Source organism: Elephas maximus, chromosome 8, assembly GCF_024166365.1.
Source record: "Elephas maximus indicus isolate mEleMax1 chromosome 8, mEleMax1 primary haplotype, whole genome shotgun sequence".
NCBI classification, from domain to species: Eukaryota; Metazoa; Chordata; class Mammalia; order Proboscidea; family Elephantidae; genus Elephas; species Elephas maximus.
This window is the reverse complement of record NC_064826.1, coordinates 100,840,882-100,867,575: the sequence shown is the minus strand read 5'-3', so window position 1 is coordinate 100,867,575 and position 26,694 is coordinate 100,840,882. Positions and strand designations below refer to the sequence as shown.

General features: G+C 40.6%; 1 protein-coding gene across 2 annotated transcripts in view; it reads left to right on the top strand.

Annotated features, from left to right (window-relative positions):
- Positions 1 to 26,694, top strand: part of VPS41 (VPS41 subunit of HOPS complex) — a 263,287-nt gene that overhangs the window by 115,739 nt on the left and 120,854 nt on the right. For both annotated transcript variants that reach the window (XM_049893976.1, XM_049893977.1), the window contains exons 6-7: positions 7,914 to 7,976; positions 13,905 to 13,970. In XM_049893976.1, coding sequence (XP_049749933.1) covers positions 7,914 to 7,976; positions 13,905 to 13,970 — 129 coding nt within the window. The remainder of the gene's footprint in view (positions 1 to 7,913; positions 7,977 to 13,904; positions 13,971 to 26,694) is intronic.

The window sequence follows — 26,694 nt, the reverse complement described above, 5'->3', positions numbered from 1 at the left end:
TTCTTTTCCCTAGTTTTTCTGTTATTGGTTTCTAGCTTCATTGCCTTGTGGTCTGAGAAGATGCTTTGTAATATTTCGATGTTTTGGATTCTGCAAAGATTTGTTTTATGACCTAATATGTGGTCTATTCTAGAGAATGTTCCATGTGCACTAGAAAAAAAAGTATATTTTGCAGCAGTTGGGTGGAGAGTTCTGTATAAGTCAATGAGGTCAAGTTGGTTGATTGTTGTAATTAGATCTTCCGTGTCTCTATTGAGCTTCTTACTGGATGTCCTGTCCTTCTCCGAAAGTGGTGTGTTGAAGTCTCCTACTATAAATATGGAGGTATCCATCTCACTTTTCAATTCTGTTAAAATTTGATTTATGTATCTTGCAGCCCTGTCATTGGGTGCATAAATATTTAATATGGTTATGTCTTCCTGATCAATTGTCCCTTTTATCATTATATAGTGTCCTTCTTTATCCTTTGTGGTGGATTTAAGTCTAAAGTCTATTTTGTCAGAAATTAATATTGCTACTCCTTTTTTGCTTATTGTTTGCTTGATATATTTTTTTCCATCCTTTGAGTTTTAGTTTGTTTGTGTCTCTAAGTCTAAGGTGTGTCTCTTGTAGGCAGCGTATAGATGGATCGTGTTTCTTTATCCAGTCCGTGACTCTCTGTCTCTTTATTGGTGCATTTAGTCCATTTACATTCAGCGTAATTATAGATAAATAAGTTTTTAGTGCTGTCATTTTGATGCCTTTTCATGTGTGTTTTTGGCCATTTCATTTTTCCACATGCTTTTTTGTGCTGAGACGTTTTTCTTAGTAGCTTGTGAGATCCTCATTTTCATAATGTTTAACTTTGTGTTTGTTGAGTCGTTATGTTTTTCTTGAATTATGGAATTGATATTCCTTTTCGTGGTTACCTTATTATTTACCCCTATTTTTCTAACTAAAAACCTAACTTGTATCCTTCTATATCGCCTTGTGTCACTCTCCATCTGGCAATTCAATGCCTCCTTTATTTAGTCCCTCTGTTTGATTATTGTGATCGTTTATCTATTGATTTCCATGATTTCCTGTTATGTGTATTATTTTGTTTATTTATTTATTTTTTAGAATTAATCTTAATTTGTTTGTTTTTGTGCTTTCCCTATTTGAGTTGCGTTGATATCAGGACGTTCTGCTTTGTGACCTTGTATTGTGCTGGTACCTGATATTATTGATCATCAGGCCAAACAATCTCCTTTAGCATTTCTTGCAGTCTTGGTTTAGTTTTTGCAGATTCTCTAAACTTGTGTTTATCTGTAAATATTTTAATTTCTCCTTCATATTTCAGAGAGAGTTTTGCTGGATATATGATCCTTGGTTGGCAGTTTTTCTCGTTCAGTGCTCTGTATACATCGTCCCATTCCCTTCTTGCCTGCATGGTTTCTGCTGAATAGTCTGAAACCTTTCTTTTCTCCCTGGCTGCTTTTAAAATTTTCTGTTTGTCTTTGGTTTTGGCAAGTTTGATGATAATATGTCTTGGTGTTTTTCTTTTAGGATCAATCTTAAATGGGGTTCGATGAGCATCTTGGATAGATATCCTTTCGTCTTTCATGATGTCAGGGAAGTTTTCTGTCAGGAGTTCTTCAACTATTTTCTCTGTGTTTTCTGTCCCCCCTCCCTGTTCTGGGACTCCAATCACTCACAAGTTATCCTTCTTGATAGAGTCCCACATGATTCTTAGGGTTTCTTCATTTTTTTAAATTCTTTTATCTGATTTTTTTTCAGCTATGTTGGTGTTGATTCCCTGGTCCTCCAGAAGTCCCAGTCTACATTCTAATTGCTCGAGTCTGCTCCTCTGACTTTCTATTGCGTTGTCTAATTCTGTAATTTTATTGTTAATCTTTTGGATTTCTACACGCTGTCTCTCTATGGATTCTTGCAACTTATTAATTTTTCCACTATGTCCTTGAATAATCTTTTTGAGTTCTTCAACAGTTTTATTAGTGTGTTCCTTGGCTTTTTCTGCATTTATCCTAATTTCATTTGTGATATCTTTAAGTGTTCTGTAAATTAGTTTTTTATATTCTGTATCTGATAATTCCAGGATTGTATCTTCATTTGGGAAAGATTTTGATTCTTTTGTTTGGGGGGTTGGAGAAGCTGTCATGGTCTGTTTCTTTATGTGGTTTAATATGGATTGTTGTCTCTGAGCCATCACTGGTAAACTAGATTTTCCAGGTAATCAGCTAAAAAAAATGCAGTCAGATCCCTATCTGAATTCTCCCTCTGGCTCCAGGTTTTCGTATGTTAATGGAGCCGCCTGCGGAGGGTGGGGGAAGGATCAGAGAGCTCGGAGTGTAGCACCACAGAATATAGAGCTGATCACCGCGTTCACACTCCGCCCCCGTCCGCCAAGATCCGGGCGGGACGGCTCCCCGGTTGGGACGCTACTCTCCCCACTCCGAGACCTGTCACTTCCTCCCGGGGACTTCTCCCTCCGGTGCTTGGCACCGCTCGCGTGAACTGGGTGGGCGTCTCCCGCAGGAACGGGTGGGCCCGCCCCCAGGGTCTATTCAGGAGAATATAATTGGACCCCGCGCTCACGCCCCGCTCGCTTTCGCCAAAATCCCAGCGGGACGGCTCCCCGGCTGGGACGCTGCTCTCCCCGCTCCAAGACCTGTCACTTCCTCCCGGGGACTTCTCCCTCCGGTGCTTCGCGCCACACATGTGAACTGGGTGGGCGTCCCCCCGCACGAAAGTGTGGGCCCCGCCCCGGGGTCACTTTAGGGAAATATAGCTGACCCCCCCCGGTCGCGTCCCGCCCGCTTCCCGCCAAACTCCCGGCGGGATGGCTCCCTGGCTGGGACGCTGCTCTCCCCGCTCCAAGATCAGTCACTGTCTCCCGGGTGCTTCTCTCTCCGGCTGCGCCGCTACACCGCCCGCGCCAATCAGCTAGACTCTCTCCCGGGATGGGTTCGGGGGGGTAGGGCTGGGCCCCTTGTCTGTGCCATCTGCCCCCCTGGGCTCTGCCCCAGATCGGGCTCCGAAGGTCACCTGCCTGGTACGCTGGCTCCTAGTTCTGAAAACGGTCGCTGTCTGCCCGTAGTTGTTCGTTTTCCGTCTCTACGTCTGTGCTTGTTGTTCCGAGTTCGTAGATTGTTATGTATGTGATCGATTCACTTGTTTTTCCGAGTCTTTGTTGCAAGAGGGATCTGCGGTAGCGTCCACCTAGTCCGCCATCTTGGCCTCGCCTCCTCCTATCTATTGTAACCTTTAAATATGTGATGCTTATCTTGGACAAGATCTTCCTAAAAGCCGAAATCCATTAGGCTATCATTCAAGGGATCTGTTTCACGGATGAGTACGATCTTCACCAACAAAATGATGAGAGAGAGACAGAATGAGCGAGAAAGAGAGGAAATGAATGGGAATTGTTTGACATTTTATTTGCTTTAGCAGTAGTTTGTGTTCAACTAGTTTGGCCTGTTAACATTAGTGAAATAAACCAAAACATTTTTACAAATCAGTCTGATTATACTGGCACAGTTTATGATATTTGTCTTGTTAAATTATGATGTTACCCACACTGAAGAAGAAAATAAGAGCAGTTGAGGAGAATGGAGAACAGTCGAGGAGAGTGTTACTCAGTTAAACATATAATAGAAACTGACCTGAGAGTTCTACTCTTGCTTTGCCTCCTTCTGCACAGTGGGTATGTTGTGGCATGTTCGCTTCTGACTGATTCTTAGTGATGGTGTTGACTTTCAGAACCTGTTTGCTAAGAACTTTTGTGATTTGTTCTCTTTTCTGTTCACTCTTCCTTATCACACTACTGTTGTATCTTCAATATGCATTCATAATTTTCAAAGGGTATTTATTCCTGGACACTCATAATTTAAATTTCACCATTGGATTCACAGACCTATTAGGTATCTACTCATTTATTAATATCTCAGTCCTTCTCAACAGGTTTATACATCATTTGTTTATCTCTCATATACTTTATATCCAAAACCAAACCCATTGCGTCCAGTCAATTTTGACTTATAGCTATCCTATTGGACAGAGTAGAACTGCCCCATAGAGTTTCCAAGGAGCGCCTGGTAGAGTTGAACTGTCAGCCTTTTTTGGTTAGCAGCTGTAGCACTTAACCGCTATGCCACCAGGGTTTCCATACCTTGTATAGTGCAATAAAAATCATGTAACTTTTGTTTTAAAAGTCACCTTTACCCTGCAAATAAGCAGGAGGAGGTTTATTCAGTTGAGTGTGCAGCCTGCTTCAGTGAGTTGCCAAAATCAGAGTCAGCTGTTCACCTTCAATTTGGCAAACATTCAAGTCTTTTGCATGTTTTTTGGTTCTAGTGTACGTTTCTTACACTTTATGTTGAAGGGATATTGTTCTTATTTGCAAATTTTAGGCTGTCTTGTATAAACATACGCTGTAGGAGACTAGACTTTAAACAACTAGATCTGGTCCCACTCTTCTTACGATTTTTATGACCTCAGACAAGTCATTTATTTTTCTGCAGCATCATCTGTTAAATAGACATAATAATTTTTGCTGTCCTACCTCACAGTGTTGCTATAAGGATCAAATGAGGCAGAACACGATTTTCATCCCTGGCCACATGTTAGAATTAGTTGTGGAGCTTTTAAAAATATCATGGCCTAGGCTTCACCCCATCAGAAAGTTTGATTTAATTGGTCAGTGAGGGGTGGGAAGTAGCCTGGGCATTAGTATCCACGTGTTTCTACTGTACAGTCAGGCTTGAGAGCTAGTGAGGTAAAGCATCTCTAAGCACTTAAAGATTCAGGTTATTATTAGTATTAGAACCAAAGTTTAAGTGCTGTTGTACCGAATATAAATGGATAACGTTAGAAGAATCTGAATTTCCTATTTCAATACATGTTCGTTCTGAGGTAACTTCGGTAAGTTGACCGCTTCAGCATTTGTTGATTTGCTCCAGTAAGATTCAGGTGATGCAGGACCCCCCTTACTCTCATCCTGTTCAGATTCATTGGGATCAATCAAGTTAAACTTCCCTGGGGTAAAGTAAAACCCCAAATACAATGCTTTTTTGTCTCTCCTACTTCTTAACCACCATTTTAAAAGAAGTGCAATACATCCTATGCTTATCCATTTATATGAAAGTAATGATGTTATACCCTCAGAACGGTGAGGTGCTGGCGGGGCGTACATGGATTTGCAATTGCATCACCAATAGTTAAGAAACTGCCTCAGGGTAGATCAAATTTCTGTTTGTTACATTACATGTTGTACCATTTTTAAAGCCCACATTTGTCAAAAGTTCATAAAAATAGTGATCAGGAAATGATTGGTGTCCTAAAGATTTTATCAGTTAATACATGAGTTTGACTCCAAAAATTGTAATGTAACATGAGCGAGTTTTCCTCTTGGGACTTGCAAAAATGGATCACTCACAGGTTAACAGTATTAAAACAGGAGGAAGTTGAGTATCTGAATAGTCCTGTATCTATTTTTAAAATATTAATCTGCAATTAAAAACCTTTCACACAAAGAAGCCATTGGGTACTGGTAAACTCTTAAAAAATTAAGGGAAATATAATATGACTGTGCTAGATACTAGGAAAAGTGCAGATACTTCCGAACTCATTGCAGTAGTTCCAAGTGTCCCTAGTAGTTAATTCCAATTGTTTGAGAGCTCCTGGAACTCTATTGCTCTGCTGGTGAGAATGTAGATTGGTTTTTTAAAAAAAAAAAAAAAGCACACACATTTTGTAGTTTGGCTGTCTAGTAAATAGGAGCATATACATACCCTGTGCCTTAGCAGTTCCGTTCCTAGTTATATACCCTTCAAAAATGTATACATGAGCGTACCAAAAACTTGTAAACAGTGTCCCTGGCAGCATTATTCATAATAACACCAAGCCAAAAAACCCTTAAATGATCATCAAAAGAAAATAGATACATAAGTTGTGGTATATTCATTCATACGTTGAAATACTACAGAACAATGACAAAGAACCAACTACTGCTGTATGCAACATATGAATAAATCTCCCAAGGAAAATGTAGAGTGAGAGACGCCAGTGAAATAGTGTGTGATTCCAAGTATATAAAGTTCAAATACCAGCAAAATTAATCTATGGTGATAGAATTCAGGGTAGTGATTAGTTTGAGGGTTTTATTGATGGCAAACAGACAGGAAAGAGCCTCTTGGATTCTTGGAGATGTTTTATCTTACAATCTGGGTGGTGGTTGCAGGGGTGTGTTCATGCTGTAAAAATTTGCCAAGTCATATACTTACGATTTTTCCCTCTGCTGTATGTGTATTTGCTCTAAGTAAGGGGCAAAGTGGGTAAGTTTACCTTCATTGCCAACTGTGTGGTAAGGATCCACATGAATCCAGTCCTCAAAATGTAGAGATGGACCTAGTCCTTCCCTTCCCATTTCTCCATCCTTGTCGCCAGCTGTCCTCATTGCACTCTCTTCCCAGCCCTGGTCACCGGAACTGGGTCAGAGCTCACAAATTAGAAGACACTGTCCTTTAGACTAGCTGCCCACGCAGCATTTCTCTGACCCTAGCCACCAGAGCTAGCTCAGAGCTGAAAAGTTAAAAGGATACTGTCCTAAAGACTGCCACATAGGCAGACGCCACCCCTGCTGATTCTCAGTGCCCCTTTGGTTCAATAATTTGCTGGAATGACCTCAGACTTTCATGGAGATCATCGATGGCACCTACAATACTATACTTAGGAGTCCTGGTGGCACAGTGGTTAAACATTCAGCTGCTAACCAAAATTTCAGTGGGTCGAATGCACCAGCCACTCCTTGGAAACCCTGTAGAACAGTTCTACTCTGTCATATAGTGTCTCTATGAGTAGGAATTGACGGCAACGGGTTTGGGTTTTTTTTTTCTTAGTATACTATATTTATGACTACAGATTTATTACAGCTAAAAAAGTTTCCAAGGAAGAGACACATAAAAAAGTATACAAAGGAAGAGACACATAGGGTGAGGAGGGGTCCCAGCAAAAAGCTTCCATGTGCCTGAGGATGTGTAACCATCCTGAGAGCAGATGTTCTCACCAGCCAGGAAGCTTATCTGAGCCTTCATGTTCAGGGCTCTTGTCGGCCTCCCCATGTGGCCATGATAGATTACTTCATGCCTCCTGAGGCTAGTCAGCATCAGTCCCCTAGGCGGTCCCTCTTGATTGGGTCAGCCCTGCTTATTAGCCTCAGATGTGGTCTGGCTCCCAGGAACTGAGAACAAAGGCCAAATTGCTTTCTGCACCTTACAATGTCATATTCCACTTCATGATTTTTTAAGTAAATTATTGAGAAAAAGATTAAATATGAATAAAATAGACTGGAATAACTTTAAAGGGGGCACTGATAAATAGGAACTTAAATCTTACATTTATATACTCAGTAGATTCTGCATGAAATTATAAATGAAGTACAGTTCATCTAATCTCTCACCACATTGATCTATCTGCATGGTAGATTTATATATATGACTCCAAAAAGAAGCTCCCTTTTGCTGAAAGGAAGGGAGGGAGGGAGGGAGGGAGGGAAGGAAGGAAGGAAGGGAGGGAGGGAGGGAGGGAAGGAAGGAAGGAAGGAAATCCTTTGGGGATAGACTATGGGAAATTTGTAAAAGAATATTAATATCCTATTCATATCTATTTTACTTTTAAAAGTTGGCATCCATTTACTAAAAAAAATTTGTGTCAGATAAAGGGATCTCGATCCATGGGATACTTATAATGGCTTAATTGCAGTAGAGTGCTCTCACCCTGATGGAATTGTTTTCATTGGATAGTTAATGGAGATCACAGGGGTCTTAGCATTATTAAATGTCTGCTTTTTTAAAAAAGAGAGTATGTATTCTTATTGACTCAGCAGCCTGCTTTGTTGCTGTCACAGTGAACTGACTTGGTCTGTTTATTTTTAGGTACAAGTATTTGGACTGTATACTGGAGAAGAATTTCATGAGACTTTTGACTGTCCCATTAAAGTAAGTATCCAGTAAGTTTTAGTTTTTCGAAGGGTTTTATTAAATATGGCATTAAGGAGTATAATACTCTGAGGACTACCAATCCCATGCTGATTTTGTCAGTAAGCATCTATTCAGCACTTACAATATTCTGGATACTATATTGAAGGCTGTGACAAAGGACGGGATGTATATTATGATCTCAGTCTATCCCTCAGGAAGCTTTTGATGTGGTGAGTGAGATGACAAACTCACAAAAAGTCTATGATTAAAAATTCAAAGAAGTCAAGACAATATTAAGGAGTTTAAAGCTGAGAGAAGTAATTTTTAGCAATTTTTGTTTGGGATGGCTTTATAGAAGGAGTGATGTGTGACTGGGCTTGTTAGTTCAGCCTTCACTCCTGAGCTTAGATACCTATAGAACATTGGGTGAAGATGTTAGGGAGGTTTTTGGCAACATGAGTGTGGAGTTCAGGATGAAGATTGGTCCTGAATACACAAATTTGATAACCACAGTTGAGTGAGGAAGCCATTTAAGTTAAAAGCTATAGAGAAGACTAACGGTGAAATTTTGAAACACTCTAAGATCCAGGCAAGGAAGTGAAAACAGCAAAGAAATCTAAGAAGAAGCATTTATAAGCACAGAAGGAAACCTAGAAGGGTGGTGTCTTAGTTGTCTAGTGCTGCTCTAACAGAAATACCACAAGTAGATAGCTTTAACAAACAGAGGTTTATTCTCTCACAGTCTAGTAGGATGGAAGCCCGAATTCGGGGTGCCAACTCCAGAGGAAGGCTTTCTCTCTCTGTTGGTTCTAAAGCAAGGTCCTTGTCAGTAATCTTCTCCTGGTTTAGGAGATTCCAGTGCAGGAACCTTGAGTCCAAAGGATGCCCTCTGCTCCCTGCACTGCTTTCTTGGTGGTATGAGGTCCACCTGTCTCTCTGCTCAGCTCTTTGTTTTATCTGTCTAAAGAAATTGACTCAAGACACAACCTAATCTTGTCAATTGAATCCTGCTGTATTAACATAACTACCTCTAATCCTGCCTCATTAACATCATAGAAGTAGGATTCATAATACATAGGAAAATCACATCAGATGACAAAATGGTGTGCAGTTACACAATACTGGGAATCATGGCCTAACCAAGTTGACACATGTTTTGGGGAGACGTAATTCAGTCCATGACATTCCACCCTTTGATGTTGTTGTTAGGTGCTGTTGAGTCGATTCCAACTTGTAATGACCCTGTGTATAACAGAAGGAAACACTGTCTGGTCCTGCACCATCCTCATAATCCTTGCTATGCTTGAGCCTACTGTTGCAGCCACTGTTTCAATCCATCTCACTGAGGGTCGTCTTCTCCTTTGCTGGCCCTCTACCCTACCAAGAATGGTGTCCTTCTCCAGGAACATCATGATAACATGTCCGAAGTATATGAGACTGAGACATAGTCTCACCATCCTTGCTTCTAAGGACAATTCTAGTCGTACTTCTTCCAAGACAAATTTGTTTGTTCTTTTGGCAGCCCATGGTATATTCAAAGTTCTTCTCCAACATCACAGTTCAAAGGCGTCAATTCTTATTCATTCTTCTGTATTCATTGTCCAGCTTTCACGTGCATATGAGGCACTTGAAAACACCATGGCTTGGGTCAGGCACACCTTAGTCTTCAAGGTGACATCTTTGCTTTTCAACACTTTAAAGAGGTCTTTTGCAGCCAGTTTGCCTAATGCAACGCATCTTTTGATTTCTTGACTGCTGCTTCCATGAGTGTTAATTGTGGGTACAAATAAAATGAAATCCTTGACAACTTCAGTCTTTTCTCTGTTTATCATGATGTTGCTTATTGATCCACTTGTGAGGATTTTTGTTTTCTTTATGTTGAGGTGTAATCCATACCGAAGGCTGTGGTCTTTGATCTTCATCAGTAAGTGCTTTAAGTCCTCTTCGCTTTCAGCAAGCAAGGTTGTGTTATCTGCATAACGCAGGTTGTTAATGACTCTTTCTCCAATCCTGATACTGGGTTCTTCATCTATTCAGCTTCTTGGATTATTTGCTCAGCATACAGATTGAAAACATATGGTAAAAGGATACTCTGATGCATACCTTTCCTGACTTTAAAATATGCAGTATCCCCTTGTTCTGTTGGAACAACTACCTCTTGGCCTATGTACAGGTTCCTCATGAACACAATTAAGTGTTCTGGAATTCCCATTCTTCGCAATGTTATCCATAATTATAATCCGCACAGTTGTATGCTTTTGTATAGTTGGTAAAACACAGATAAACATCTTTCTGATATTCTCTGCTTTTAACCAGGATCCATCTGACATCAGCAATGATATCCCTAGTTCCACATCCTCTTCTGCATCCAGCTTGAATTTCTGGCAGTTTTCTGTTGATGTCCTACTACAGCTGCTTTTGAATGATATTCAACAAAATTTTACTTCTGTGTGATATTAATGATATTGTCTGATAACTTCAGCATTTGGTTGGATCATCTTACTTGGGAATAGGCATAAATATGGATCTTTTCCAGTAGGTTGGCTGGGTAGCTTGTCTTTAGACCCCCAAATTCATGCCATTGTCACATGTAAAACATATTCACCGCCATCGTATCATAGCAAAAGTCTTAAGTCAACTCCAAGTCCAAAATCTAAAAATTCCTCTTCATCTGTGAAATCTAGGATATAAGCTATCTGTTTCCAAAGTATAGTGGTGGAACAGGCGCAAGCTAGGCATTTTCCATTACAAATGGGAGAGATTGGAGTGAAGGAAGGGATAACAGGCATCAAGCAAGTCAAAAGAACACATTCCATTAGCCCTCAAGGCTTGAAAATAATCCTCTGTTCTCTGAGACCATTTAGATGATGGCCCTGCCCTCCAGAATTTAGATATTGGCCACAGGATTCTGAGTGGAGGCCCCTTGGCCCTGAGCTTCAGCTCCACCTTCCAGCCCACTGGAATGCCAATTCTGCTTCCTCGGCTTTAGGCGGCCCCATTCTCCTAGTCTGTCTGAGTGGGAACTCCACCCTTTGAGACCCCCAGAGGTTGTGGACCTACCCTTTGAGACTGAGGCAGCCATGCTTGTTGTGTTTCTTCTCTCTTCAGCTTTTGCTTCCTGGTTTCTTGGCCTCTCAGCTCCCCGGGCCTTGCCACCCACATCTCCCTATCTCTGGCAAGTGTTCTAAAGCTCTGTAGCTCCACATTAAGTGCCTGGAGGCACCCCGCTCTGCCAGGAAGCCTCCTGCACAAAGGCACTCAGCAGCCTTGCTCCATGAGTCAGCTCTAGCACCGTCTCTCACTGGTCTCCTGGTTCAGCTGCTGCCGTTTCTCTACTGCTGCTTCTTGCCGTCTGTACCATCTCCAGTGTAACAACTTCCTTACTTCCTTCTGAGTCCTCATCAGAATTGTCTTTAATGTCCATAATTCCACCAACAGTCTCCTCAAGGCAATCTGGGCTTTTACAATTAAGCACTTTAAAACTCTTCCAGCCTCTATTCATTCACAGTTTCAAAACTGCTTCCACATGGTAGATATCTGTTAGAGCAGCACCCCACTGTTGATAACTGAATGTCTTAGTCTGGGTTCTCTAGAGAAGCAAAACCGTTAAAGCGTATAAGTATATATAGAGAAAGATTTATATCAAAGAAATGGCTCACACAATTGTAGAGGCGGGACTTTCCCAAGTCTGTGGGTCAGAATAGAGGCTTCTGATTCATGTGGCTGCAGGGGCTGGTGAACCCAAGATCAGCAGATCAGAGAGCAGAGCTTTTGCTCATAGGCTGCAAAGTTTGACGAATCCCAAGATCAGCAGGTGAGATCACAGTTAAGCTGCTAGCTCAAGACCCAAGAACTGGAAGTCAGATGAACAGGAGCCAGCTGCAGGATCCAGAGCAAGCAAAAGCCCACGAGCTTTGCCAGAATGTCCACTTATATTCCATGCAGGCTGCATGCCCAAGGAAACTCCCTTTCAACTGATTGGCTACTCACAGCAGATCTTATCATGGAGGTGATCACATTATATCAAATCTCATCATGAAAGTGATGACAACATGATGCAACTGCCAAACTACATCATAACTGCCAAACCACTGAGAATCGTGGCTAGGCCAAGTTGACACACAACCTTAACCATCAAAGGTGGTGTCAGGGAAGCCAAGGGAGAAAGAGTTTCCAGAAGGAAGGAGTGGACAGCAGGGTCATAGACAAACAATGTGGATGATACATAGGGTGAGGACTGATACAAGGTTATTTTATTTGGTAATTACGAAGTTACTGGTGGCCTTAGTGAGGATAGTTGAATAGCAGGAGTCTCACCATATATTAATAAGTAAATTAAAAATGAAAAAAAAACAAACAAAACAATCCCTGTATAGACTATTTTTCAAGAAATTCTGGTAATAAAGAAGAAAGATCAACTGGCAGATAGAGAGGGGGGCAGTGTCCAGATTTCTGCAGGTCATGTTTTGGTTGATGGTAAAATTTCAGTAGAGAAGGAAAAACTGAAAAGTGAAAGAAAGGGAAACCCAGTGGAATGGCAGTAATGGATGAAATCAAAAGCACAGTTGGGGGGTTACCTCAAAACAGAATCACGCAGCCTGTGCCTTTGAGACAGGCACGGAAGAGGTGAGATTGAGCCCAATTATTGTGAAACTGGACAGTGAGGAGGACAACAACCCTGCTGTCTTTATTTTCTTATGGCCTAAGAGAAGAAATGGATCAGGTAATGTGATTCAGGAGCCTAGGGATGTTTGAAATAGCAGTCAATATCTAGAGTTATGCATTGTAAGAAAACTAAAAGGAGTCTTATGAGAAATTTTAAGTCAAAATGAACAGAATGTGTAAATAATTTAATTCTGGTAATCTAGGATGGATTAGGAAAATACTGAAGGCATGAAGGGCTAATCTGAGAGGTGAGAATGGTTGGAGGAATGAGGGGTCACATGCTAAGCCCTAAAAAAATAATGTGGGAAGAGGAATCTATTCCAGTGGAGGAGGGAAATGTGTTAATTAATAAGAAAATGAAATGTATGTAGTTGAAGGTTTATGAAAGTATAATTGTGTGTGTGTGTTTATGCCTAGAAATTTTCTATATGTTACTTTAGAAAAAAACAAATTGCATTAAGTCAGTGGTTTCAGGGGTGGCTTGGGGATGAAAAGGTAGAGGCTGAGTGTATGCAGCTTAAAGCCACAGGAGAGCCAAGAAGACATAGTTGTACTGAGTAGAGCCACTGGAATTTCACTGTTCTCCCAACATACCATGTTACTGACATTATATAATCATAAAGCCACTGACAGACCAAATAGTGACTGGAGGTGGAGCAGCCTTGGGAGAAGCATATAAGGGAGTGGGAGAAGACTGGGTGAGTGGAAGGTAGATGAGAACCAGGGAGATGTGAACGCCGGCTGTAGTAAGAGACGGTCCTGAACGGCCGGGTCTGTACACCTTGAGTCATACAGTTCTTATGTGTCTCCATTGATGGGGTGTTGCTGTAACCACAATAAATGTTTGAGAAACTGCATTGCATCCCCTATACCTCTTGGTACCATCAAGGCATCTTGGACCGGGAGATATGTTCTTTCTCTGGGTTTCTTCTATGAATTGTATTCAGTTACAAACAACTGTGAAATCTTGCGGCCACGATTGACCTCCTTTTTCGCTCCAACAAGGGGACACCCATTGAGAGGGGTCCTCACTTGGTCAGAAACTACAGCTAATTTGTTCTCATCTCTTAACTTTTTTTTCTTAAAAGAAATCTTTTACACATGAGCAAAGCTTGAATAACCTCAACTGTTGCAGAGTATTAACTAAATACATTACTTCCCACCAAGATACGTAATCAGGATGATTTTTAGGTCATACTGCCTGTAACATGTAAAGACTTTTCGTTCTGTGCTTTAACAATGATTTCCAAAGTAGTGTTTGGTTCTTCTTCTTCCTTGTAGATCATCGCCGTGCACCCACAGTTCGTGAGATCCAGTTGCAAGCAGTTTGTGACCGGAGGAAAGAAGGTAAATGCTTGCATCTCTACCATGACAGGCAGCATTCAATGTTTGTTTTGTTAATTTATCCTTAGTATTTTTAGTCTTCGATCATTCATTGGGATACATTTTGAGAAAGAAAAATAGAATGAAACCTTCAGATGAACATGTCTTGGGGGGAGAGGTGTCTCAGAGCTTATTAACGTTCATCTGATGTGGATATGAGGGAAAAAAAGAAAGATGTTACTTGACCTACCATCTAGGGCTTTGAAATATTGTTCCTTTCACACACGCGCGCACACACACACACACAAAGTAGCTTTTAAAAACAACAAAAGGACAATTAAACTAAAGTTTTTTCCTCCTTGATGGAGAAAATCTCTTACAGGCCTTCATAAAGTTTTAGAACAATTACGACTACTCTTTACTTGCACATACTGGCAGATCTTATTATCTTAATGCTATTAAGAAATAAGAGAGTAAAACCGTTTTGTACATTGACATCTTCTGTTTACTGTAGGTATATATAAACCAAACCAAACCAAACCCAGTACCGTCAAGTCGATTCTGACTCATAGTGATCCTACAGGACAGAACAGAACTGCCCCATAGAGTTTCCAAGGAGCGCCTGGCGCATTTGAACTGCCCATCCTTTGCTTAGCAGCCGTAGCACTTAGCCACTCTGCCACCATTGTTTCCATAGGTATATGTATAGTAAATTCTAAAAGCATTTTTCTGCTTATAGAATAAGTCAGGTTAATTTTCTCTCTTATATAAACCAGAGATATCTTTAAAACCATTTTTAATAACAGGAAACGCTATACTTTACTGGAACTCTGAATATATTTCACATTCGGTTTAGAGCTCAGTGAATAGTGTTATTTGTATAGCATCACATAGCTATGGAGTAGCTACTTTGAGGCTCAGCTATTCAATGGTTTCGAATGTTTTATGGTAGTTATCTGTAGTTTTCCCTTGGTCTGCTACCTCATGGACTAATAGGGCAGGAAAGTGTACTAGTCATTACCTTACCCACTATCTCTCAAGCACTGGTGTGGCCATGGAATGGTCAAGTGGCAGGTCCTATAGAGCCCAATTCCATTTCAGGGCGTGACGCAAAGATTGTACCAGCTCTCGTTTCTGGCTGGGAGCCAACTCCATCCCTCCCACCCCACAGCACATTGTTATCCTTAGGTTGTAGTGTTGTCAGTCTGTAAGAATGTTGAAGAGATTAATCAGTGGGAATTATAGTAGGAATTTATCTAGCATTCTCTAGCTTAGACCTCCAGCTGATTCACTCTTGAAAAAATAACTGCCTTTCTTGTCTTTGTCAACTTTAGAAGATAGTTTTAAATTTTTCTTAAGATATTTCTTTACTAAATACTTCTCTGTTTAAGAAAATTTATGGGAGATAAAATTCACTTAGCTGTGGCTTAAATTCACGAGTTTTGTTTAAAACTCAGTGGGAATAAAAAATGATGAGTCTATGCTTTAAAAAAAATTTTTTTTTTTTAAGCCACAAACTTCTATTATATCACAGTTCCAAAATCCAGCGTGCCTACCTGAGTGGTTCTGGCTCAGGGTCTCTTAAATGAGGTTGCAATCCAGATGTCTGCAGAGACTGCAGTCATCTGAAGGCTTGACTGGTGCTGGAGGATCCGCTTCTAAGGTTCCTGCTGTCTTCCCAATAACAGTCCCTCATATACTTTAAATATTGATAAATCTCTTTGTCCTAAGAATTTCGCTAGTGTGGGATGTAGTTTTGAGTTCCAGTTTCTAATTTTAGGAGTTAAGAGATTTCACAGTATTCTCCTATTTCTTGAGGGTATTAGAATTGAAAATATGTATATATATATATATATATAGGAGATAATATACTGGTGATCTCCAAGTGGTAGAACTCAAAACTTGAAGATGCAGTTTTCCTGTGTTGGTTTATGTTATTTAGATCATCAGCATATTCATGAAGTTGAGTAATTGCTTTTATACTGTACCTAGCCAAACCAAACCAAAGCCGTTGCTATCAACCCTATAGAACAGAGTAGAACTGCCCCATAGAGTTTCCAAAGAGGAGCTGGTAGATTTGAACTGCCGACCTTTTGGTTAGCAGCCAAGCCCTTAACCACTGTGCCACCAGGGCTCCTTTATACTGTAAGGGGTACCTATAGTCTCACCAAGTATGCCGTAGTAACTTTGCTATATAAACATCATGTCAGCCTGCAGGACACCTCTGTTAACTATGTCAGTAACATAGTCTTTGTCCTTCTACTTAGCATTAAAAAAAAAAGAAGGTTTATAAACGTGTAGGAAGGACAACATGAGTATAGCTGTTCAGGTCAGAGCTCAGCGAGTAGCTGTATGAACCCCAAAACAGAGTAGTACAGCATCCGAGTGCCAGCAAGGTGATGTGGAAAGAACTTGGAATTTATGTAAAAATAGTCTGATTATCAGTAAAATAAGTAGAATTCACCAAATGATGAACAGAAGAGAACACGGGTTTGGTACGTGTCTGTGGTTATCACAGACTGTGTAACAGGTTGTTCTATGTCCAGCCTTCTATGGGAGAGCATTCTGATTTCTCTTTTTTTTCCTATTCAGTTCTTTAGAAATAATCTGTAGACATTGCTTTCCAAGCACAAAAAAAGTTCAGTTATGTGACTATAGGATAAGAATAAAATAAAAACAGTTCAGATCATCTGGTGAAAAACTGAATAAAAAAAAAATGTTGTTTTTAAGTTAGAATTTCTGTATTAAACTAATTTTTGAGAAAAAGTACATACTTAGGGTCTTAATATATTTTATAAAGGGCTTAGTATACTGGTCTTGATAAAAGTACATCTATAATATTTTGAAGTAAAGAATAATGATTTATACATGTCAGTGGAAGTGACAGTTAAATATTTTAGTTTTTTTATTAGCTTTATTGATATAGTTGACCTACATTATTTGCAGATGCTGTATTTATGAATTCACGCACTTGCTGCAGTTTATTTGTAACCCAAAACACAACACTCGAGATACTTTCACAGTTATTCCTGGATATGTATATGCGCAGAGCAGCAAAAAACTTGAGTCACCTGAGGCACCTATTACCAGCTGAGGTTGAACAAAGCTGGTTTGGTATACGCTAAATCAATGTTTGTGGCAACTTTACAGACCATACAAAAAAAAAAGGAAAGCCCATTCCCGTGGAGTTGATTCCAACTCATAGTGACCTTATAGGACAGAGTAGAAGTGCTCCGTAGGATTTACAAGGCTGTGATCTTTACAGAAGCAGACTGCCATATCTTCCTCCCATGGAGTGGCTGGTGGGTTCAAGCTGCCGACCTTTTGGTTAACAGCTGAGAGCTTAACCACTGCTCCTCCAGGGCCCCTTTATAGAACACAGCTACTGTGAATAACAAGAATCAACTCTATGTAATTTGCATACCATAAAGTTTGCTTTTTTAAAATATACGTTTTAATGGTTTGTTAGTATATTTACAGAGTTGTACAACACACCATAATCTATCTTTAGAACATTTCCATCACCCCACAAGAAGAAACTCCATACCCATTAGTGGTCATTCCTCATTCTCCTTCCCCCAGCCTTAGGCAACCACTAATCTACTTTGTCTTTATGGATTTGCCCATTTTGGACATTTTATGTAAATGGACTCATACAGTGTGTGGCCTCTTGTGTCTTGCTTCTCTCACTTAGCATAATGTTTTCAAAGTTCACCCATGTTCTAGCATATCTCAGTACTTTATTCCTTTTTATGGCTGAATAATATTCCATTGTATGAGCATTTCACATTTTATTTATCCGTTCATCAATTGATAGATATTTGGGTTGTTTTCTTTTTGACTATTATGAAAAATGCTGCTGTGAACATGTATGTACAACTTTCTGTGCAGACAAAAGTTTTCCTTTTTTATGCAATTCAGTACCTGAGCTTCAAAGTCATCATTCCATAGCTATATGATGCCATAAAAATAACCACAGGCCATTTCCTTTTCACTTACCTTGGTTACCAAATTATGGAGTCCCTGATGGCACAAATAGTTAAGCCCTTAATTACTAGCCAAAAGGTTGATGGTTCAAAATCATCCAGAGGTACCTCAGAAGAAAAGCCTGGAAATCTGCTGGCAAAAGGTCACAGCCTTGAAAACCCTATGAAGCAGTTCTGCTCTGTGCACATTGGGTCACCATACGTTGGAATCAACTTGATGTCAGCTAACAACAACAACAACAGTGGTAATATTATGTCTAACATTCTGAGGAACTCTCAAATTGTTTTTCTAGTTAGCCGCACCATTTTACATTCTCACCAACAGCGTATGAGAGTTTGAGTTTCTCCATATTCTCAACAATATTTTTTATTTTCTTTTTGATTACAGCCATTCTGATGGGCGTGAAGTGGTATCTCATTGTGGTTTTGATTTGCATTTTCTTGAAGACTGATGATGTTGAGCATCTTTTTATGTGCTTGTTGACCATTTACATATCTTCTTTAGAAAAATGACTCTTCAAATTCTTTGCCCATTTTTTAATTGGGCTATTTACTTTTTATTGCAGGTATACTTTGTTTTATTGCCCTTCACTTTATTGTGCTTTGCAGATATTGTGTTTTTTACAAACTGAACGTTTGTGGCAACCCTGCATTGGACAAACCCATTGGCTCCATTTTTCCAACAGAATGTGCTCACTTCATGTTTCTGTGTCACATTTTGGTAATTCTCGCAATAGTTTAGACTTTTTCTTTATTAGTGTGTCTGTTACGGTGATCTATGATCAGTGATCTTTGATGTTACTACTGTAATTGTTTTGGGACACCATGAACCGTGCCTGTATAAGACAGCGAACTTATTTGATAAATGTTATGTGTGTTCCGCCTGCTCTGCCAACTGACTGATCCCTTGTCTTTCTTCCTTCCTTGGGTCCCCCAATTCCCTGAGACACAACAGTGTTGAAATTAGGCCAGTTAATAACCCTGCAATGGCCTCTAAGTGTTCAAATGAAAGGAAGAATTGGTTGTTTCACTTTAAATCAAAAGCTAAAAATGATTAAGCTGAATGAGGAAGGCATGTCAAAAGCTAAGACAGGCCAAAAGCTAGGCCTCTTGCACCAAACAGTTAGCTAAGTTGTGAATGCAAAGGAAAAGCTCTTAAAGGAAATTTAAAGTGCTACTCTATTGAACACAAGGATGATAAGAAAGGGAAACAGCCTTATTGCTGATAAGGAGAAAATTTTAGTGTCTGGATAGAAGATCAAACCAGCCACAACATTCCCTTAAGCCAAGGCCTAATCCAGAGGAAGGCCCTAACTCTTCAATTCTATCAAGGCTAAAAGAGGTGAGGAAGCTGCAGAAGAAAAGTTTGAAGCTAGCAGAGGTTGGTTCATGAGGTTTAAGGAAAGATGCCACCTTCAAAACATAAAAGTGCAATGTAAAGCAGCAAATGCTCATGTTATCTAGAAGATCTAGCTAAGGTAATTGATGAAGGTGACTGCACTAAACAGCAGATTTTCCATGTAAATGAAATAGCCTTATATTGGAAGAAGATGCCATCTAGGACTTTCGTAGCTAGAGAGGAGAAGTCAATGCCTGGCTTCAAAGCTTCTTGTTAGGGGTTAATGAAGGGGCTAATGAAGCTGGTGATTTTAAGTTGAAGTCAGTGCTCATTTACCATTCTGGAAATCCTAGGAAAAAAAAGCCAAAACCAAACCTGTTGCTGTCAAGTCAATTCTGACTCATAGTAACCATATAGGGCACAGTAGAACTGCCCCATAGGGTTTCCAAGGAGTGACTGGTAGATTTCAACTGCTGACCTCTTGGTTAGCAGCTGACTCTTAACCACTGTGCCATCAGGGCTCCAAAAATCCTAGGGCCCTTAAGAATTATGCTAAACATACTCTACCTGTGCTCTACAAATGGAACAACAAAGCCTGGATGACAGCACATTGGTTTACAACTTGGTTTTCTGAATATTTAAGCCCACCATTGAGACCTTCTGCTCAGAAAAAAAAAAGATTGTTTTCAAAATATTACTGCTCATTGATAATGCACCTGGTCACCCAAGAGTTCTCATGGAGATGTAAAGGAGATTAAATGTTATTTTCCTGCCTGCTGACACAATGTCCAGGAAATCCTGGTGGTGTAGTGGTTAGTTAAGTGCTACGGCTGATAACCAAAGGCACCGACAGTTCGAATCCACCAGGGGCTCCTTGGAAACTCTATGGGACAGTTCTACTCTGTCCTGTAGGGTCGCTATGAGTCAGAATCAACTGGACGGTGCTGGGTTTGGTTTTTGGTAACACAATATCCATTCTACAGCCCATGGATCAAGGAGCAATTTTGACTTTCAAATCTTAGTATTTAAGAAATACATTTTATAAGGCTATAGCTGTCATATGTAGTGATTCCTCTGATTGATCTGGGCAAATTAAATTGAAAACCTTCTAGAAAGGATCCACCGTTTTAGACACAATTAAGAACATTCATGATTCATGGGAGAAGGTCAAAATATCGGCATTAACAGAAGTTTGGAAGTTGATTCCAGCCCTCATGGATGACTTTGAGGGATTCAGAACTTCAGTGGAAGAAGTAACTGCATATATAGAAATAACAGGAGAAGTAGAATTACACATGGAGCCTGAAGATGTGACTGAATTGCTGCAGTCTGATAAAACTTTAAAGGATGAGGAGTTGCTTCTTCCCGATGAACAAACAAACTGGTTTCTTTTTTTTTTATTGTACTTTAAATGAAGGTTTACAAAACTAGCTTCTCATTAAATCGTACACATAATTGTTTTATGGCATTGGTTAACAACCCCGTGGCATGTTAACACTCTCCCTTCTCTACCTTGGGTTCCCTGTTACTAGCTTTCCTGTCCCCTCCTGCCTTCTCGTCCTTGCCTCTGGGCTGCTGTGCCCCTTTATTCTCATTTTGTTTTATGGGCCTGTCTAATCTTTGGCTGAAGGGTGAATCTTGGAAGTGACTTCATTACAGAGCTGAAGGGATGTCCTGAGGCCATACTCTCAGTGTTTTTCCAGTCTCTGTCAGGCCAGTAAGTCTGGTCTTCCCAGGACCGTCCAGGACTGTCTATTATGATCCCTGTCAGAGCAGTCAGTGGTGGTAGCCAGGGACCATCTAATTGTACTGGGCTCAGTCTGGTGGAGGCCATGGTAGATGTGGTCCATTAGTCCTTTGGACTAATCTTTCCCTTGTATCTATAGTTTTCTTCATTTTCCCTTGCTCCAGAAGGGGTAAGATCAGTGGAATATCTTAGATGGATGCTCACAGGGCTGTGCGTTCTTTGTTGTTTGCTTGTCCGTGCACACAATACTTTTTTCCTCCTTGTCAATTGGGCAGGGTCAGTTGCCCAGCTATGGTGCAGCAGGGTAGGTCCAGCTGAAGGGGAGGGACTGGGATGGGTTATTTGTGGCACATACTTGGGCCGACAGGGAGGGCTGGGAATCAGTGCTGGGCAAGTTCTGGTAGGCCACGCCTGTGCTGCTCGAGGGTGTGATGTTCAGTTCAGGTAGGCAGGAAGGAGGGAGGAGGTTGTGATGTGTGGAGCTAAGATGGGTGTGGGAAAGAAGAGAGAGAAATAGCAGTCAAAAACAAACAAACCAAAAAAAGAAAGAGTGCTATGGGAGGTTGCTTTGGAGTGGAGAGACATGAAACTGAGTAATGGAGAAGACGAATAAAGAAAAAAATAAATAAAAAGGAAGAAAGAAAGAAAAGCCTCCAGGGATCCTACTGCTGTGATTGTGTAGACCAAAGAAGTGGCTTCCAGGCTGTGCAGTGCAGCCTGGCTATAAGGGGCAGAGATGTCACATAGCGCCAGGTATTCACGAGACAGGAAAAGAAGGTTTAAGTATAGAGAGACAAGAACCTGAGAAATGAAGAAAGGCAAAAAGAACAAAAAGAGAAATGCCCCCAGGGATACCACCAGCATGGCCATGCAGACTGGGGAAGTGGCTCCTGAAGTGCAGCCTGGCTAGATAGGGCTCCCAAGCTGGGAAAAGAAGAAAAAAACAAACAAAATAGAACAGAACAAAACAAAACAAAAAAGGCCCCAGGGATCCCACCAGCCTGATGGCTCGAACTGGGGAAGCAGTTCTCCAGCCAAACTGTGCTTCACAGGCAGAAAGTTGTTTCTTGAGATGGAATGTACTCCTGGTGAAGATGCTGTAAACAGTGTTGAAATGACAGCAAAGGATTTAGAATATTACACAAACTTAGTTAATAAAGCAGCTGTAGGGTTTGAGAGGACTGACTCCAATTTTGAAAGAAGTTCTACCGTGGGTAAAATGCTGTCAACGGCATCACATGCCACAGAGAAATCTTTCATGAAAGGGATAGTCAATCAATGTGGCAAGCTTCATGTTGTCTTATTTTTAAAGATTACCACAGCCACTGACACTTTCAGCAGCCACCACCCTGATCAGTCAACAGCCATCAATATCAAATCAAGACCCTCTACCAGTAAAAAGATTATGACTAGCTGAAGGCTCAGGTGATGGTTTGCATTTTTTAGCAATAAATTATTTTTTAATTAAGGTATATACATTTTTTTAGCCATAATGCTTTTGCACATTTAATAGACTGTAGTATAGTATAAATATAACTTTTATATGCACTGGGAAACCAAAAAATTCACGTGACTTGCTTTATTGTGATACTGGTTTTATTGCTGTGGTCTGGAACTAAGCCTGAGATATTGCCCAGATATGTCTGTATAGGGTTGTAAACGTTCTTTACATATTCTTGATACATGTCCCTCATCAGATACATGATTTGCAAATATTTTCACCCGGTCTGTCTTTTCATTTTATTGATGGTGTTGTTTGAAGCACAAAAGTTTTTAATTTTGATGATGTCCCATTTATTTATTTTTTCTATTGTCCTTTCTGCTTTTGGTGTTGTATCTAAGAAATCATTGCTTAATCCGTGGCTATGTTTTCTTCTAATAGTTTTATAGTTTTAACTTTTAAATTTAGGTCCAGTTTCCACTTTAAAGTTATTTTTCTGTATGGTACGACATAAGGGTCCAAACTTATTCTTTTGCATGTGGATTTCCAGTTGATTCATCGCCATTTGTTGAGAAGAATATTCTTTCCCCATAGAATTGTCTTGATGCCTTTGTAGAAAACCATTTAACTGTAAATGTTAGAATTTATTTCTGGAAACTTAATTCTGTTCTATCGTATGTACGTTTATTCTTGTATTAGTACCCCTTTTAGGTTTTTGAATCATTACTGGATGACAAACAAATTAACTCCTCTCAAAACATTTTTTTAATATATTTTATTAGTTTTAGGTGAAAGTTTACACAGCAAATTAGGTTCCCCTTCAGCAGTTTTTATACAAACAAGTTGTTCTGTGCCATTAGTTACAATTTTCACGGTATATCAGCATCCTCAGTATTCCCATTCGCTTTGTTCTGTTTCCATTGATTTAGCTTCCCTTCCCCTCCTTGTCTTCTGATCTTTGCTTTTGAGTAAATGTTGACCATTTGGTTTCATATAGTTAGTTGTTTATGGGAGTACATTACTCACCAGTGATATTGTTTATTTTATAAGCCAGTCTATTATTTGGCTGAAAGGTGACCTGAGCAATTGCTTCAATTCCACGTTCTATTTTTAAGGGTATCTTAGGACAACAGTTTTGGGGGTTCCTCTAGTCTCTATCAGTCCCGTAAGTCTGGCCTTTTTTAGGGATTTGAGTTTTGTTCTATGTTTTTCTCCCATTCTATCCAGGACCTTCTATTTTGTCCCTGGTTAGAACAGTCAGTAGTAGTAGCTGGGCACCACCTAGTTTTTCTGGTCTCAGGTAAGAAGAAATTGTGTTCCTGTGGACTTTTAGTCCCTTGGAGTAGTTTCTTCTTTGAGCCTTTGATTTTCTTCATTCTCTTTTGCTCCACATGAGTAGAGATCAAGAGTTGTATGTTAGATGACTGCTCGCAAGCTTTTAAGACCTCAGATGCTACTCACCAAACTGAGATGTAGAAAATTGTCTTTGTGAACTGTGTTACGCCAACTGACTAAGTTTTCCCCCAAGACTATGGTCCCAAGCCTTTTGACCCAGTAAACCAATCCCACAAGTCGTTTGGGTAAGTCTAGGAAAACTCCTTAACTGTGCCGTCTATGTGGTTTGTCATATATGTGGATATTATGCAGCACGCACAAGCGGGTATATGCATATGCCTATACATGCACATGCATTTACTCACATATGTGCCTTCCTGTACACATATATGCATCCATATCTACTTGTGTAACCACACACATATTCTTTGGTTGTTTTTATTCTTGTTGCGAAATTGCCTATGTTACAGCATTTTCCGAATTTATCCGTTTTTCTCGTGTACTTCTTAGTGACTTATTTACCTTAGTCATATTGTGCTGACTTCACCCATATTTACGATTGTCTTTTCTGTCACCAAAAGTAACAAATGCTTACCGACTAGAAAGTGATGGCCCCTCCCTCTCCTTCCTGTCCCTGATAACCATCAAAGAACTTTGCTTTCTGTGTGTAAAACCCAAAAAAACCAAACCCACTGCCATCGAGTCAATTCTGACTCATAGCGACCCTATAGGACACAGTAGAACTGCCCCATAGAGTTTCCAAGGAGCACCTGGTGGATTTGAACTGCTGACCTCTTGGTTAGGAGCTGTAGCATTTAACCACCATGCCACCAGGGTTTCCTCTGTGTGTATACAACAGTAAAAATAGTGTGGGGATGGTGTCTGACCTCATCTAACTTCACAAGGGTGAAGGAAAATCTAGATCAACAGCCCAAGGCTGATTCCTATGAGGAGGAATTAGGACATGCCCCCTCTTTCTGCCATTTGTACCAGGGCACTGTCTGCTTCTTTGCTGGATTCAATAATTCATTGCAGTGGCCACACAGAACTCACAGACAATGCCCACGACTATGGGGTTTTTTAGAGAAGTTACAATTGAAGCTCAAGAACACTCAGAATATAGTTCTTCCTTCAGGACAGCCTCTTCCCAGCTATGCTCATAGCCATGCCTGTCTCTGGCCCTCAGCCTCTGCCCTGCTCAGGCAAGTATTACAAAGCTTTTTTAGCTCTACCCAAAGGTACCCCACTCTACTGGTAAGCCTTGGCCCAAAGGCACTCTGCTTTCTTGTTCTCTGGGCCAGGAAGCCCACTACGCTGTCTCTCCGGCCATCATTTCTGTGCCACCACTTCTCGCCGTCTTGTGTTACAATACAGCACATTCTCTCTCTGTCTATCTCCTGGTTCCTGGAACTTCTCAGCACAGGGTTCATGGGTCCAAAGGATGTGCTGGCTCTTCTTCCTTGGTGGTAGTGGGATCTTCTCTTGCTTGCTTCTGGGATGGCTCATTTCAAGCCCAGCGGGATGCCAAAGCTGACCAGTCCCTTTGGTGGACTACTGTTGCTCTATTTGCACAGTCCCACCCAATCACTTGGGTGGGAGTTACAAGACCATGGCAAGAAAGGCCACACAAAGGCGATCCAGTGCGTCGCAAGCTATGCCCTCGCTTTTCTAGCTGTGGTTTTTTCATACTTGGAGGATAACTTTCCCTCTCCCAATTATTTTACCAGCCCCAAACAGTCATTAAAAATTAGTCATTCAGTAGGGCAAAAAAGTACTAAGGGTGAGGTTGCTCAGGTACCAGTCACTCAGGTCTGCTGTAGATGTCTTACCTGATTTGGTCAGGTTCTCCAAAAATCATTCAGCTTCACCCTTTCTGGTGTCTGATAAAATTTAACTGAGAGAAGTTTATTCCTTTGCTCCGAACCTCAAGAGGTATCAGCATAGCAAAACCTTTAAGGGACTTTAGGTTCAGCCACTGTACTCGAGTCCAGCAGTGCCTCTTCCTCTTTCTCTCATCCCTAGCCCCCCTGGATGAGGGCAACAGGTGCCAATGGAACATGTCCAAACTCAGCCCTTCTCTTATTGCTGCACTTCCCCCACTTCGAGTCATGTGTGGACCCGGGTGGTCACCACAGATGAACATATGAGGCTGTCTACGTGCCAGCTCTTTTTAACTTCCATTCCTGGGAGAGGGTTCCATCTGATGGGCACTGACTTTTCCTGTCTTGATGCATCCAACAACAGACCCCTTGCTTGAAATTAAAAAAGAAAAACTTTTTTTTTTTTTTTTTAAATCAGGTCTTTCCTGTTCTCTCAGCAGAGCTGGATAGCTGTGCGTGTCTTTTCAAATGTAAATTATGGGTGAGACTCAGGTTTTTAACCTAAGCCTGCACACTATACACAGGGCTACTCCATTCAAACAACCTCTGTTTCTTCAGGCAGACATACAATATTTGCCTTTTTGTGATTGACTTATTTCATTCAGCATAATGTGTTCCAGATTCACCCATGTTAGATATTTCACAGATAGTTGGGCAACGTTCCATTGTATGTACGTATCACAATCTGTTTATCCATTCATCCGTTGATGGGCACTTAGGTTGTTTCCATCTTTTTGCTATTCTGAATAATGCTGCAGTGGACATGGGTGTGCATATGTCTGTATGTGTTGCTGCTCATATATCTCTAGGATATAAATCTAGGACTGGGATTGTTAGATCATGTGGTATCTCAAGCTTTTTGCAAAAGCACCATAATGTTTTCCATAGTGATTGTACCATTTTACAATCTCACCAGTAGTGTATAAGAGTTTTAATTCCCTTGCAACCTTACCAGCATTTGTTGTTTTCTGTTCCAATCATTGCCATTTTTGCATGGGAGAGACAGCATCTCATTGTAGT